The following is a 12,779-nucleotide window of genomic DNA, read 5'->3' as shown; positions in this document are numbered from 1 at the left end:
AAGCAGCCACGTGCCAGACTCTCAATAATCAATGCTTGACATGCATTATTTACTTAATCCTGTCAGATAGGTACAGGGAATCTGTTTGATGACAGAGTAAATTTTAATTCTCTCTTAACACCAAACCTTTAATTTCACTTCCCATTCATTCCTCAATTACCTTCAAAGTTCTCTCACTTCCTAACCCTCCTTTCCAAAGAAGCTCTCCCCAGGAAAGGAAAGGCAGGGGAGAATTTTCAGGATCCATAATTTCTCTAGAGCTGAAGAGTCCCAGAAGAACTTGTAAAAGCAAAGACAAAGAGATAAGATCTCTGATGTCATCTGTAGGACAGAAATGCAGCTTGCTGGCTGCTCCAAGACCTGCTCAAAGCTCCACATGCTCAGAACACTTGGCAAGAATTCAGTGAGCATGGAACTGAAGGGCTGGTGGTGAACGCTGAGCAGTCAGAGGGGCTGATTATCACTGAGTTTCTAGGAAAGGGGAAGGACAATTTATCTTTGGGTGTTATTAATTTATAATCCTCTCAGGAGACACTAATCAGAATGTTTCCAGACAGCAAATACTACACCTATTTTATAGTAACAAATCAGTCATGTGTACTATAATTATCTTTAAAATGAGCTTAGAATAAACCTGAGTATGGTATAAATGATTCTCCAAGTCATTGTTGGCTAAAATTTAGGATAACAAGATAATTTGCTATCGAGTACTATTAGAAGAAGAGTTATTAAATCTACTCATACTGGATCAAATTTCCAAAAATAACAGGTAAAATGCAATTAGAGTGATACTTTTGGTAAATCTGGGCTGTGCAAGGCCACCATTCAGGAAGCAGGGTTAATACTTAGCATCGTATGTCATGTTCTGACATAAAGTGAATTAAAAAGGTCCTTACACAGCTCAAAAAATTTGCTTTACCAGAAAAAAAAAATTAAAGGATCCATTTTTTCTGGGCTCTTACAGTAACTAAAAACTAAATGATGGGGGGCAGGGGGAGGTGGAGAGTGGGCAGACAAGTAGCAAAGAAGGATTCCACCAAACCACTTATAGAAGGAAGACCAATTTTAATTCTATGCAATCCTTTGTTTCTACATGAGTCTCTCCTACTGGGGAGGGCAGGGGAGTTTGTCTTACCTATTACTGATTAATTTCATTAGCTAGCTAGAACGTATTTTGAGAAGGATACTCAAGAATGCTGGGCTCAGCTGGAGAGATTATCTATTATCCAAGTCTATGATGGATACAAAAAGGAAGAGGTGGCCGTTGGCCGTATATATTCCGTTTCTTTACTAAAGTGGATCATGCCTGTTGCATCTCTGTATCCCCAGAATCTACCCAAGAGCCTGGCACATAGTAAATGTTCAATAAACATTTCAGAATGAATAAATTAAAAATCAGACTTTTTTACCTTGGTTTCGAACAGGACTAACAAAATTGGTACCATGAACGTTTCTCCAATCCCACGACGCTGGCAAACGTAACATCTTTTCCTGTAAGTCAGTGGTCAGGGGTGCGGGTTTGGGCCTGAGATGGAAATACACATCTGACTTCAATATAGAGTCTTTCCATTGAGGATGACTTCCTCACCTTTAATTCCGTGACTTCAGCTACGTGGCTGCCTAGAATCTAGATTCAGGCCCAAAGAGCACTTGTTTCATCAGAGTTTCCATTACACAACATGTCCATTATGCAATGTGTCAATTATACAACTAAGTTTTGTCAATGGCTTTCATTATCTGTGTCTTTTTCAGGATCTATTAACTTTCTTCTATGAAATGACACTGGTTCTGTCCATCACAGAAATGCTATTTTAAGTATGCTTAAATAGCTGCATTTTCTTAAACAGATTTTGGCCAAGAAAGTAGACACATGGGAAGTTAAAGATGGCCTATGAAGGAAAAGAGAGGAACTACCGAGGTTTGACTCAGGAGATGGTTGGTAGTGATGATGCGGCAGCTGGAAAAGAAGGGAAGCAGGCACAGAAATTAGAGGTCTAAGTATAAAGTAGACTGACCAGCTCCATCAACAACAGACAAAAATGCTTCATCATTATCGACCTGCAGCCTACACGATATGGTTGCAAAGTAAGACACGAAAAGCAGAGTTGCCTGGAACGATGGATAGACACATTGTCTGGAAATGAGAAAATTGTTCTACAAGCTTCTCCGTATTAGCAATGAAAAACAAACAGCATTCCAGCTCTAGACACACTAGACTTCTTGGGCGCTTCCCAAGTTGGATACATGACTTCAGTGTTTCAGGTCTTTGTGCTGCTCCCTTTATCGAAACTGCCTGTTGCCCCTGTTTAGAAGAAATCCCTTCAGGAGTTTTTCCCTCTTAATTTAAGGACTGCTCCCACAGCAGCCTGGGCTCACTAACCCCCAAGGAAAACTCACTCCTAGGCTCCATCAACTCTGTAGTTAGGACACTACTATTATACCCTGATAATGTGTATCTTTCTGATCCTGTAACTACTTGGATTTCTCATTCAACTTGGCAATAGTCAGACTGCACTGTTCTAACTTTTCAGTGGTTATCCTGTGCTTTATACCAGGTTCCAATTTAGTCACTGGTAAAGATTCTTTCTGGGGGCGCCTGGGTGGCTCAGTTGGTTAAGCGACTGCCTTCGGCTCATGTCATGATCCTGGAGTCCCAGGATCGAGTCCCGCATCGGGCTCCCTGCTCGGCAGGGAGTCTGCTTCTCCCTCTGACCCTCCTCCCTCTCATGCTCTCTGTCTCTCATTCTCTCTCTCTCAAATAAATAAATAAAATCTTAAAAAAAAAAAAAAAAAAGATTCTTTCTGGACTTCTTTGTGTCCTCTGCAACTACTCCCAAGGAGCTCCCTTCCCACACATGCTTTAGAGAGGCTGTAAGTCAAGGCTAGGACACAATGGAAGGGAGCTAAAATAGAGGGAGAGAAAAAAGAATCACATATTAATAGCCATCATAACCTTGAGAATTATAAAAATAGCACATTCCATACAGAAATGTCAACTTTCACTAAAATATTAACTAAGCCAGGGACATTGCTGGAAGCTGTATGTGACACAGAGATGAACGTGAGGTGATATTTGACCATATGAAGGACAGCATTAAGAGACACGAAACAACAATTAGAATCACAAATAAAAAGAAGTTGTAATGCTATAAAACATACAACTTGGATAATACCCATGGAATAACCAAGGTACATAAAAAAGCTATGCACCATGAAAACTGTACACATAGGGCAAGGGAAAAATCAAACCAAGAAACAAATCTTGGATACTTCCTTTAGGATTTATAAGTAAAAATTAGGGTATGAACAATTTTAGAACTGAATAAAGAGTTTCTGCGATCTCACACTGAGAGGCCCAAAGATTTGATCAATCAACAGATATTAACCAATTGTCTTGTATATACTTAAGAATATACTAAGTAATTTGAAAGATAAAGGAATTGAAATTTGGTAGCAAAATATAATTTCAGAGCAGGTATCTTAGGGTCATACTGACCTCCTACAAGTGGTTTCACCACTTACTAGCTGTGTGACATTTGTCAAAGAGTTTAACATCACAAAACAATCAATCTCAATGTGAAAATGAAAAGTGAAAGAGGAATTGGTGAGACAGACAAGACTGCAAACATTACCGGTACACTATACATTATAGGCTCTTAATCATTTGGGTCTAGATTCTTTAAGAATCTGGTGAAAGCCCTGAACTCAGGGAGATGACCATACCCAATACATTTTTCTACACTTCTGGCAGTCTCAATCACTCCCTAAACCTCACATTAAGAATCTTTGAGAGATTCTATAATGTCACTGGATTCTTCTAAGAGGACTAATTCATATACAAAAATGCTAATGAAAACCAGGCAGCCAGACCACAATGTTTGCTTCGGTATTTCCCATTTTACTCAATTCTGTCTTCAATCTTTAAATTTCTATGGAGCCTTAGCCTTAAAAACAGCCCTTCATAAAGCTAGCCCTTCCCTAAAACAAAAGTGGTTGGGTGGAGGGCGTCAAAGGTAAAAGCAGCATGGCCCATGATGCATTGCCAAGCAATCGTGTCTAAGGCTCAGATCTTTCAGGCGGGAGCTCCAGGACCAAATGTTGACACCTCTTCCTCTCACACTCCTTTGGATTTTCACTGAACAGTTCTTGACTTCCTGTCTCACACATGCACAGTATAACTCCGTCACTTTAGCAAACCTGAGAAGAGACACAACATGCTCCCTTTCCTAATTTCCATTAACCAGAGCATCCCATGGACTAGAAATTCCTTAGAATACACTTTGAGAAATACTGTATGAGATTCTTTTGAGAAAGGGGCAGAATAATGAGAGAATGCTATCAGTTGAGATAGGAAAATTCCCCATACAGCCTCGTAGTTGAAAAATGTCAGAACGTTAGGATTATTAGTCTGCAAATGTAAAAGTTAGAAATGTATTTTAGGGGGCGCCTGGGTGGCTCAGTCGTTAAGCGTCTGCCTTCGGCTCAGGTCATGGTCCCAGGGTCCTGGGATCGAGCCCCGCATCGGGCTCCCTGCTCCGCGGGAAGCCTGCTCCTCCCTCTCCCACTCCCCCTGCTTGTGTTCCCTCTCTCGCTGTGTCTCTCTCTGTCAAATAAATAAAATCTTTAAAAAAAAAAAAAAAGAAATGTATTTTAGTTAATTAATCAATTAGTGGCCTGTTCAAACAAAATCTGAACCAAAAACTCTATAGATATTAAGAAATAATCATTGTATTCTCTGAAAACTGGAACATGTTTCAATGTATTAAGAGGGAAAATAGGGCGCCTGGGTGGCTCAGATGGTTAAGCGTCTGCCTTCAGCTCAGGTCATGATCCCAGGGTCCTGGGATCGAGTCCCACATCAGGCTCCCTGCTCCTTGGGAGCCTGCTTCTCTCTCTGCCTCTCTCTCTCTCTCTCTGTCTCTCATGAATAAATAAATAAAATCTTTAACAAAAAAAAAAAAAAAAGAGGGAAAATAACCTGCCTAACCACCTTATTGAGTCCCAGTGACTCCTTATTGGTTTCCAGTTCTCTGCCCTTTGGTTATACCAATTTCTCCCGAAACAGGACTATCCTTGGCCATTTAACCCATGTTAAGGGACCATATATTCTGATAGATCCAGCTATAGTTTGGAGGAAATTTTTAAAAATCTGCCAAATTCCTGACTATATAAATTCAAAGTATTTTTGACCCCATCTCCTAAAGTAAGAAGTATGCCATGGGGTATGTAAGCTAAAGATGGGAAGTGTCAATTCTGGCTGAGGGTAGTAGAGGTACATTGATATATAAGAAGCAATTTTTTTGCTGGACCTTATAACAGAGAGGGTTTTGAGATTTTTACAGGTGACAAATCTGACAGTTACTGTAGGCAATGTGAGGGATACTTGAAGCAAAGGGAGCGGCATGAATAGAGGTAACTTGAAAGCAAAGATTTCGGTAATTGTGTGTCATCGTGTTTGGAAACAAGTCATGGTACTAGTATAGGCATGGCCAAATTTAGATGGCTTTGGTTACCAGGTTAAATGTATTCACAAGATAATAGGTCGTGGCACAGCCATAGCTGGATACAGGAAGATGAAACTAGCATTTTAGAGAATGGCTGAGAATGGGGGCTGGAAGGGAAAGAGACCCAAGAGACAGGACTAGAGAGACAGGATGTGGAAGGCTGATCCATAATGCAGCACAGAAATGACAAAACCCTACACTGGTATATAGAAAATGGCCGGGGAATGATGGAAATGGCAGATGCTGTGAAAGCAAGACCCATAAACAGGACTCAGAGAGCACCAGAGATCTATGGAAGGGAGAGGGAGACAGTCGGAACAAAGATACCCTAAAAAGTTTAGGTTGCAATGACTAATAAAACGGTGGGCAAACCAGGGAGAGCAGGCTGGAAGGGAGGGTGGCATTCAACACAAACAGCTTTATTAGCGAAGTGATAAAGGGATATGCTTTATTACCTTGGGATTCTCCGGCCACCGCCTCTCCTCATCATGTCTCTCAGGGTGAGAGTCTCATATTCCGTGTATCTGGTTGCAGTCCAAGACTTCTGAATGGTATTGATTGCTTTCACAAACTCGTGGTTATATTTGTAGAGCTTATTAGAAGAGCTGCCAACAAAAATAAGGTAGCCTCAGTTACCCTCTTTATTGATGTAATTGAAGGTAATATATATTTTTTTTTTGGTAATGCAACTGAACCACTTTATTCAAATCTCCAAAATAATCTTTATTCTACACTTTTAGTATATCAGCGGGGGGGGGGGGGGTCATATAATACTGAATTTCTATAACAGTCAATGGTATAGTCAAACATCACATGTTCGGAACACAAAATTTAGATAAACTGAAATGATCAGATAAAATAATCCAACTTCAGAAAACAAAAACCAAACTATTAAGGATCCCTGAAATTCTTAACCCTCATGAAACTTCACTGGACTCAAGTCATTTTGTAGTGAGGCATTCAGAGTATGCCCCCATTAACCCAGCTCAAGAATCCTTGGGAGCCATGAGCAACTGCATCAGACTCTCTAGCAATAAATGTAATCAATTTTTGATCTGAAAAATCCCCTTAATCTGGCTCTAAAGTTATCAGGCTTCTGAAATGCATCCTCCTCCTTGCTCCTCATATTTCAAACAAACTGTTGTTTATAGTAGTTTCTGTTGACATCTTTTGTTCAAACAAAAGTCAGTTTTTCTGGCACCAAAGCAAATTTGGGTTTGGTTCATACATGAAGAGACATCTTATGAGGAGGGTCCAAAAAGCATCCTTCACTGTTGCCTGAGGAGAGGCACACATATCCTAACAGCCTGGAATTGGAATGACTTCTATAAAAATAAAAATTCAAGTTAACTAAGATGTATGTATAAGGATGCTCAATGAAACACTTTTATAATAGTGATAAATTGTGAATAACCTAAATAAATGTTTTAAGATAAGGAACGATTAAAGAAATAATGGTACTTCATTTACTATCTAGTTTATTTAGTAAAAATGTACAGACCATCATTCAGTGTGTGACTATTAATTAAGGGAAACCTCACTAAAATGGAGTAGGGAGGTTGGCAGGGAAACTAGCTCTCATGCCCTACCACTCTTCATCAATTACAAATCCAACAGGAAGATAGGGACCCTGCATGTGGATACTTCTTTGCTATCCCAGTAAGAGGAACAGCCCAGCCAATGAGAGATAGTCACAACTTTCCCCTGGACATAGTCCAGCCAATGAGAGATCGCCACAGCTCAGCCAATGAGAAGCCACTATACTTCCAACTCCCAGTTGGTTCCAACGGACTTTTTGTTTGTAAGAGCCTTCCCAACTCCCTCCTTTCCTCTATAAAAAGAGTCTGCTTCTCCTTTGTTCTGCAGCTTGGCCTACAGTTTTTGCCTTAGCTTGCTTGTTGCAGTTGCAGTTCCCTGCTATTCCCGAATAAAACCATATTTTGCTGGTAAAATAATTGGCAGTTTTATTTTTAATGTTAACAAGTGATATGGAAGAGTGTTCATACTACATTAAATAATAAGGCAGGATATCAAAGAAGTTTATGCCATTTGCAACGACGTGGATGGAATGGAGGGTATTATGCTGAGTGAAATAAGTCAATCAGAGAAAGACATGTATCATATGACCTCACTGATATGAGGAATTCTTAATCTCAGGAAACAAACTGAGGGTAAGTGGAGTGGTGGGGGGTGGGAGGGATGGGGTGGCTGGGTGATAGACATTGGGGAGGGTATGTGCTATGGTGAGCACTGTGAATTGTGTAAGACTGTTGGATCACAGACCTGTACCTCTGAAACAAATAATACATTATATGTTAAAAAAAAAAGAAGAAGAAGATAGCAGGAGGGCAAGAATGAAGGGGGGGGAATCGGAGGGGGAGACGAACCATGAGAGACCATGGACTCTGAAAAACAAACTGAGGGTTCTAGAGGGGAGGGGGGTGGGAGGATGGGTTAGCCTGGTGATGGGTACTGAGGAGGGCACGATCTGCATGGAGCACTGGGTGTTATGCACAAACAATGAATCATGGAACACTACATCAAAAACTAATGATGTAATGTATGGTGATTAACATAACATAATAAAAAAAAGGATATCAAGGAAGTTTAGATAGAATTAACCGTTTTGTGAAATTTATATTATAAATACTCTTTTTTAAATGCCAAAAATGGTTATCTGAGTGACAATGCAGGATCACCACCTTTCCCCACCCTCTACGATTTCTACAATGCAACCTTTCTAACTTTGTAATAATAATAATAAAAGGAGAGGACGGCAGGAACTGTGTATCATGTACCTATAACATGGCAAACATTACTACCATAGGATGCAAAAAAATGATCACATTGGACCTGGGTTTATATCCTTGTTACTCAAATTTGGTTCTTGAGTCCAGTATTAGCAGCAGCACCTGAAAGCCCTCTAAGTACCCAATCCAAACCACCTAAGTCAGAATCTACATTTTAACAAGATTCCCAGCTGAGTCACAGTAACATTAAAATTTGAGAAGGACTGGTTTCCCTGTTATCAAATGCTTGGGTACAGATACAAATAAATCCAACACAAAGAACATGTTTACAAAGCAAAAAGATTGGGGGAGTTGATTAGTCACACAATTCAAACATGTATCAAACCTATGTGCCAGGTGCTAGGAATTACAGAATACACCATATTATTTCTACTAGAGAAGATTCCGTCACTCAAGTGTGACTCATTATCCAAGACTTCCCAATTATGCAAAGCAAGATACACCTAATCTGAGTACATCTAGCCACACTGTGAACTTTTCTTTCTCTTTTTATTTAGATGTTCACTGAGGAAGTATTTTGATATAGTCAAAAAACCTGGGAGCACTGAAGATAATAAGAAAGATGTGCAACTATATTCAGAACGTTCATATGTTTTTATCAAAGTTCTTCCCTTCTTGTTGCAAAGTATGAAACCAGAGAAGTACCTTTACTAAAGAGATTTTAAAACTGCCTGTATCGTATTTCTGACAACACTCATACAACAACAAAAACAAGTTACAGTTGTTTGTCTCTTTAGACAAGGGGGTAAATTTTTAAATTGTAAATGTATATTTTGAAGTATTTTCTACTGATGAGTCACTATTGATTTTGAAGTATTCGAGCAATAGTAACTCAGCCCTACTTCCCTTGCTTTATCGTTGACGTCTAGCAAATATCAGACACTGACATGTGCATTATAATAATGACAAGGTAGGTCTTAAACACTTATTTTCAGTGTTTAAGATCCAAGGAAATTAAAAATAACATACTTTACTATGGGATGACAGATTCTTAAGAGCTGAAAGGGACCTTGAAGGTAATTTAGTCCCCAGTGTTCATTTTATAGGTGCAGTAACATAGGTTCTGAGCACTCCAGCTGATAGCTTCTTCATTAAATGAGGCAACGTTTGAAATAATCAAAAAGAACACATTAGTACATAGTACCTCCTAAATGGTAGGGTGAAAAGTGAACAGTGTAATAGGAAATGTATTGTTAAGGATCAAGCCAAGCAAAGCAATTTAAAAGGTAAATTCAAAATGGAGGGGATGTATTAGTTTAGATCTTGGTGAGTACCTTCCCAGACAAGCACCATTTGTCCTCTTTAAACTCTTGTCCCCAACCTCTCTACTACAGAATCATTCACTCCCAGCATGGCCTGGCTTAGGATGATTTATTCATGTGTCCTTTCAAGTGGATTTGACAAACTAAATGAAACAGGAAGAAGTTGCTACCATTAATATCCATTTATCTTTTCCTTCCAAGTGAATAAAATCTGAAATCTCTTGTTTGTGTGGTTCAGTTACTTAAACTGAACCTCACTTAACAAAAACATTAACTGCACGTTGTAAGCTGAATTGTGTCCTTCCAAAATTCACAGGTTTAAGTCCTAACCTCCAGTACCTCTGAAAGTGACTATATTCGGAGATGTGACCTTTAATAAGGAAATTATGGTAAAATGAGGTCATATGGGTGGTCCCAACCCTGATATGACTGGGTGTGCTTATGAGAAAAAGAGAGCAGGACACAGACAGAGGGAGGCCGTGTAAGGACACCAGGAGAAGGTGGCCATGTCAAGTCAGGGAGAGAGGCTTCCCAAAAAACCAAACCTGCTGACACTGATCTTGGACTTGTAGCCTTCAGAACTGTGAGAAAATACATTTCCGTTGCATAAGCCACGCAGTCTGGGCTCCTTATGGCAGCCCCAGCAAACTACTACACTCCATCAATACTAAAAATTTTTATTTCGGTTATTCACTGCCTTGTGTAAAATTGATTTCAGTTAGTATCACCTACCTTTGTTGCAACATAAACACTTGTATCTACAAGTGTTCTACAACATGTTATCACATGGCAATAATAAAATGATTTTTCTTTATTAGTCACTGCAATTCTATAGTCTCTCATATAAATTTCCTTTAAAGCCATCACTGGTCCATTACTTTCGGAGTGCTGTGAAAAAAATACTTTCTCCTCTCAGTTCCATTACTCAACACCAGTGAATTTTTATAGAATATGGCTTCTGTTTGTAAGTCAAATAAATTTTATATAATCAAAAGAAATTTTCCAAGAACTAATCTAGACACATACTGCTACATACTCTAAAACAAAACTAAATGTATCTCCCACTGGTGACGACTCACTTTTCCCGGAGCCTCTCAGAGTGTGCTGTGTTCACCTTCACTTTCTCAGGGATGGCTCCCATCTTGGTTCCAGTAAAACAAGCCCAGTTCCGGCCCAGCACGTCATGCACCCATCCGGGCAGGGTCTCGTTGCAGTAACTGGTTACTGTGTGACCCTCTTCTTTATACTGCAATCAAAACAGGGAAGGAAACGTCAAGTGAATTGATGTTCATTTCTCAGGTCCATTTCCCTGGCTCCCATTCACAGTCAAGATGCTCCTTTTTCATTTCATCTTGGGAACCAGCCTGCCAACCAAAATAAAAACTTCACCCTGAGAGGTTACATTCTGAGAATTTGCCTAGAAAAGGATGAGAAATAAACTTTTCTATGATTACCATCACTGAGTGCCAAACAAAATTTACTTAAGAAAACACTTCTGGGAATCAAAAGCAGGGAAAGAAACATTTTTAGAGCATCTGCCACATTCCAGGCATTTTACAAAAGTTCCCTCCTTCAATCCTCACAGGAAGCCTATGAGGAAGGAGGCTTCCATAACCCCATTTTACCAGCAAAGGAGTGGAGGCCCAGCTCAGAGAGGCTACAGAGCTCCTAAGGAAACAGAGCTGTGAAGTGGCAGAAACAAAATTCTGCTCGGGCTGTCAGACTATACTTTTCTACTCACAGAAGATGGACTCCGGCAAACTACAAAACAAAGAGTGAAACATTTCCATACAACAACAAAATCCTTTCTTCTGTCAACCTCACCACTGAGTAGGACATTCTGATTACGGGGGAGCTAAGAGGAACCTGATTATTAAATATGTTCTCCATTTAATTTCACGAATCTGGCCCTTTGTCTCATTGAAAGTTAATACTGAAAAACACCTACAAAGTGACAGACCTGGGATCTGAACTCATACTTAATCTCCAGAGCTTACAAACACTCACATTATAACATCTCCTCATGGAGGAGGGACACATAATCCAGAATGAGAGCACAGAGTTTTGGGAGGAAGAAAAGAAAAAATCACACTAAATTTCAATGAGGAGGGACTTGGGCCAATTTCAGGCATTGACTTAATCTAACGGAACAAAAGCCCAAAGCAGTCTGACAACACATAAACAAACTGGCACGGCGGTCAGCTGTGTTGCATACTTTCCACAAGTACACAGTAGGTTATTTTCGGTTCATGGGCTATCGTTTGCAAACTCCTAATTAATATGACGGATAGTACTTTACCTGTGTGCAGGGGTTGCCAAGCTTATTTTTTAAAAGCCAGAAAATCAATATTTTAAGGCTTGCAAACTATAAGGCCTCTGTCAAAACCACTGAACTCTGCCACTGCCATATAAAAGATGTATACGGAATACAGACATGGATGAACTAGGCTGTGTACCAATAAAATTTTATTTACAAAAACAGGCCTGTGAAGGGTGCCTGGGTGGCTCAGTCAGTTAAGCGTCTGCCTTCAGCTCAGGTCATGATCTCAGGGTCCTGGGATAGAGTCCTGCATCGGGTTCCCTGCTCAGCGGGGAGTCTGCTTCTCCCTCTCTCCCTCTGCCTGTCTCCCCAGCTTGTGTTCTCTCTCTCTGAAATAAATAAAAATCTAAAAAAACAAAACAAACAAAAATAGGCCTGTGGTTTGGAAACCCTGAGTTTAGAGGCATGTATAGGCTAAACTATACATCAAGTAAAATTACCTTATTGCATCTGACTCTCTCTGAATTTAAATCATCTATTTAGGAATGGAGTTAAACATGTCTGGCTTTACAATCCCAAAGAGCTGGATTTGAATCTTGGGCTTCACCATCCACTAAGCTCTCCAGCACAGGATAAGTTACTATGGACTACTCATAGATACTTACACTTTGCATCTGTATTTGTGGTTCATGATATTGTGAGACCTGTCTATCTACCTCTGGCTAAGAATATCTTCACTTGCATGAGTTCAGCTCACCACTCCTTTTGTCCCTGCCAAAGCCCCAACTCAGGATGAGGAACACTGAGTAGAGGCCTAGGATATGACTGAGCTGTGACATTAGAGGGTGTGTTGTATGAGAAGGTCACTAAAATTTATATTTATTATTCAAAACTACACTCAACTGCTATTTTTATAGATCAAAAACACAGTAATATGGGTAAC

At 39.8% G+C, this 12,779-nt stretch overlaps 1 protein-coding gene across 1 annotated transcript in view; it reads right to left on the bottom strand.

The window, feature by feature from the left end:
- Positions 1 to 12,779, bottom strand: part of CTSC (cathepsin C) — a 39,783-nt gene that overhangs the window by 10,077 nt on the left and 16,927 nt on the right. The window contains exons 3-5 of the mRNA XM_032397652.1: positions 10,656 to 10,822; positions 5,960 to 6,109; positions 1,410 to 1,525 (exon numbers count right to left, since the gene is read on the bottom strand). Of these exons, the coding sequence (XP_032253543.1) occupies positions 1,410 to 1,525; positions 5,960 to 6,109; positions 10,656 to 10,822 (433 nt within the window). The remainder of the gene's footprint in view (positions 1 to 1,409; positions 1,526 to 5,959; positions 6,110 to 10,655; positions 10,823 to 12,779) is intronic.

Source organism: Phoca vitulina, unplaced genomic scaffold (genome assembly GCF_004348235.1).
Source record: "Phoca vitulina isolate PV1807 unplaced genomic scaffold, GSC_HSeal_1.0 scaffold101, whole genome shotgun sequence".
NCBI classification, from domain to species: Eukaryota; Metazoa; Chordata; class Mammalia; order Carnivora; family Phocidae; genus Phoca; species Phoca vitulina.
Note: the sequence above shows the minus strand (reverse complement) of the source record. Positions and strands in the feature narration are given on the sequence as shown.